Source organism: Sinocyclocheilus rhinocerous, unplaced genomic scaffold (genome assembly GCF_001515625.1).
Source record: "Sinocyclocheilus rhinocerous isolate Xijiao unplaced genomic scaffold, SAMN03320098_v1.1 scaffold1333, whole genome shotgun sequence".
NCBI classification, from domain to species: Eukaryota; Metazoa; Chordata; class Actinopteri; order Cypriniformes; family Cyprinidae; genus Sinocyclocheilus; species Sinocyclocheilus rhinocerous.
The window spans coordinates 928,524-931,880 of record NW_015625783.1 but is presented as its reverse complement, the minus strand read 5'-3'; the positions used below and the strand labels follow the sequence as shown (position 1 = coordinate 931,880).

The following is a 3,357-nucleotide window of genomic DNA, read 5'->3' as shown; positions in this document are numbered from 1 at the left end:
CCCCCCCCCCCCCCCAACACACACATAACATTCATAGCTGAACAAGAGGTACTGTAAGAAACACATGAGCCTCACATACTAAATTAAATGCATGTATGCGCTCTGACAAAAATAAACAGGCACACATCGTTTAAGTTCTTACCACAGGAGCACAGTCAAACTGTAACATGACATGATGAATGAAGACCAGTAGGTGGGTGGGCCTGGACTTCAACAGCTCAATACTGTTAAAGTGACTGCACTGATCATCCACCATCTGAGATAAAAAGGGATGAATAAAAATTAACAATAATAAAAAAGGGAAGATTTTTTTTTTATGTTTCTGAAAAATGTCTCCTATACTCACAAAATCTACATTTATTTGATCAAAAATACAAAATCATTAATACCGTGAAATATCATAACTATGTAAAAAAAAAAAACTAAAAAAAACCTCTTCATTCTACTTGAATGTATTTTAAAATGTAATTTATTCCTGCAATGTCAAAGCTGAATTTTCATCAGCCATTACTCCAGTCTTCAGTTTCACATAATCCTTCAAAAATAATTCTGATATGCTGATTTGATGCTCAAGCAACATTTTTATTATCAATGCCTAACTGTTTTGCTGCTAATTTTATTTTTGAGGAAACCAAGATCATTTGATGAATAGAAAGTTCAAAAGAGCAGCATTCATTTAGGCAAGGCAAAGCAAGTTTATTTATATAGCACATTTCGTACACAATGGTAATTCAAAGTGCTTCACATAAAAGAAAGTAAATTAATCATAAAAAATAATCACAAAAATAAAACAAGGAATTTAAAATGAATTTAAGACAGTTAAAAACAGAAAATGATAATACATACATAAAATACAGTCAATCAGTTCGGACATCGCACAGTGCTCATTCAATAAATGCACAGCTAAACCGATGAGTTTTGAGTCTAGATTTAAATGTGACTAATGTTTTAGAAAGACTACCTTTTCAATAATCTTGCCTATAAAAGGAAGATTTGATATTGGTCTATAATTGCTCAAAATGGTGTTATCAAGATTGCTCTTTTTCAGAAGGGGCTTAACAACTGCAGTTTTCAGGGAGTTTGGAAAAGTCCCAGAAAGAAGTGAGGTGTTCACCACTTCTAAGAGATCTGCTTCTAAACAGCTAAGCACCCTTTTGAAAAAAGTTGGAAGTGTGTCAAGATAGCAGGTTGACGATTTAAAGGCAGAGTAAGTGATTTTTCAAAAACACTTTAGAAAACTGATTCGGGCCGAATCGCAAAACAAACTTGTAGCCAATCAGCAATAAGGGGCGTGTCTACTCGTGATGTGGAGGAGAGCGCGTTCAGTGCATGGGACGGACATTAGCCGAGCCGAGCGACAGAAAGATAGAGATGGCGGATAAAAAAACAAAAGAGGAAAACGTCTGCGGAAAGATAAGGCAAGAAGTAGGACCCGTGTAAAATATTGGATCAGCTTTCCAGTGCTGGAGAGAACTCAAGGAGCGGAGGCCTGCGATCGGACGCCGAGGTCACCGTGTCTACAACAGCTAAAGTCTGACTACACTGGACGCGATCAAACGACCGTTGAAAACCATTTGAAATTTGTGTCAGCACGTCATAAACAGAACCCGGCAGCAGTTTTCTGTCGGGATTTGTTGCGCCGCGCCGCTCACGTCCGATGTAGACACGGTGTAACATTGGTTTTGCTTTGTTTCACAGAACTAATCGTTGCCTGGGTTGCGTACGTATATGTGGGGCGGAGCTATCAAAATAGGGGCAAGACCCTTTTGGGGTAGGGGCGTGTTTGTTTTGGTGATTTCAAATATAAACATTGACTACCAGAAATCCCTTACTCTGCCTTTAAAAAACCAAAGCACCACACATGACAAAAACATTGGGTATTTTTTTATTAGCTTATAAAACATTAACCGTCCAAACAAAACAGCAACTAGCGGCACCTCAGTTTTTAAACGCAGGCTAGGCCTACTGCATACACACGCACCAAACAATTAACTAGGAAATAACTTTAACATTAAATAAATAAACAGAGAACTTTGAAAATAGGCTAGATATAATTTTAACAAATTAAATTCAAAACGAAATAAATAAAATAAATAGAATGCTTAAATATCTCACAGATTTCACATTCACAATAGCTTGCTTAACAGGCTATTGCAAAAAATAAAATAAATAATACTACAAAAAAATAATAAAAAAAATAACGTAGACTACTAAACAAACAAATGAATTTGATCACTGGGCCTTGCTTTGCTTACTCCATATTACTATGAAGGAAAAGTATATTGCTGACTGACTGCGGTCCCAGACTTGAGCATCTCTCACATCAAATGTACCATATTTAGCGGCGCCGGCTACGTTAACAAAGTGCTGGATGAGATGTTTAGACCCTTACTGATGAGTAAATCTAGAGTGTGTCCTTGACTGTGTGTGGGTCCATGCACATGCTGAATCAGGTCAAACATGTTTAAAACTGTTATAATTTCTTTTGTAGTTTTGATTTCTGCATTATCTATGTGAATATTAAAATCCCCTGCAATAGCAAAACAGTTAAACTCTGAGGAAATCATTGATAACATTTCAGTGAACTAGTTAGGAGGGGCTGTTTCATTGAGGACCGTTGCACTGCAGCTGTCTTCTAGCCATGTTTCATTTAGAAACATAAAATCCAGGTTTTTTGTGGTAATTAAGTCATTGATTAGAAATGATTTATTTTTAGTGAGCGAATGTTTAAAAATGCTAACTTGATGGCATTGCTTTGTGTCTTTACAGCAATCTTAGTTTGATGCGTAATAGGCCGCAGATTAGATGGGTCAGCCGTACGGCTTCAGATGGCCTTAGACTTTCTATCACGTGATAAAACAGAAATATAGAAAGCTACAGGCACACTGGGTTCCCGCTTGTTCTGTAAACATTTGTGAATATTGCTGCTATCATAGCGGGGACCCGACACATATCACTGAGAGCTGTTATCAGTTGTTTTTGGTTCACCTAGAATAGATGGAGGAGGGTTTGGGCCCTGGCGTTGTGGCAGCGGCCGGAAAGCTCTCACAGGAGGAGGACGAGCTGGGCCCACATGGCGCTGTGGCAGCGGCCGGAGAGCTCTTACAGGAGCTGGGCCCACAGGCTTTGGTGGTTGGGGGGCCCGCCGTTTTTTAGTTGATATCTGGGGGCTTGCAGCGAATGAGTGGGAGAGTTTGGTCCCAGCATACACATATATATTATATATATATATATATATATATGTGTATGCTGGGAAAAACATATAATTCAATTTAAAATATATATTTTGTAACACTTCACATTTGCTTTCTGTCACTTTTGAACAATTTAATGCACCCTTGCTGGAAAGTATGAATT

General features: G+C 38.0%; 1 protein-coding gene across 9 annotated transcripts in view; it reads right to left on the bottom strand.

Moving 5' to 3' along the window:
- The window catches only part of LOC107706396 (rho guanine nucleotide exchange factor 1-like), a 46,445-nt gene that overhangs the window by 22,806 nt on the left and 20,282 nt on the right, over nucleotides 1-3,357 (bottom strand). For 8 of the 9 annotated variants that reach the window (XM_016510106.1, XM_016510136.1, XM_016510123.1 and 5 more), the window contains one exon: nucleotides 143-256. In XM_016510106.1, coding sequence (XP_016365592.1) covers nucleotides 143-256 — 114 coding nt within the window. Of the gene's footprint in view, nucleotides 1-142; nucleotides 257-2,988; nucleotides 3,022-3,357 lie in introns of those variants that run through there. The other variant, XM_016510144.1, reaches the window with a different exon arrangement.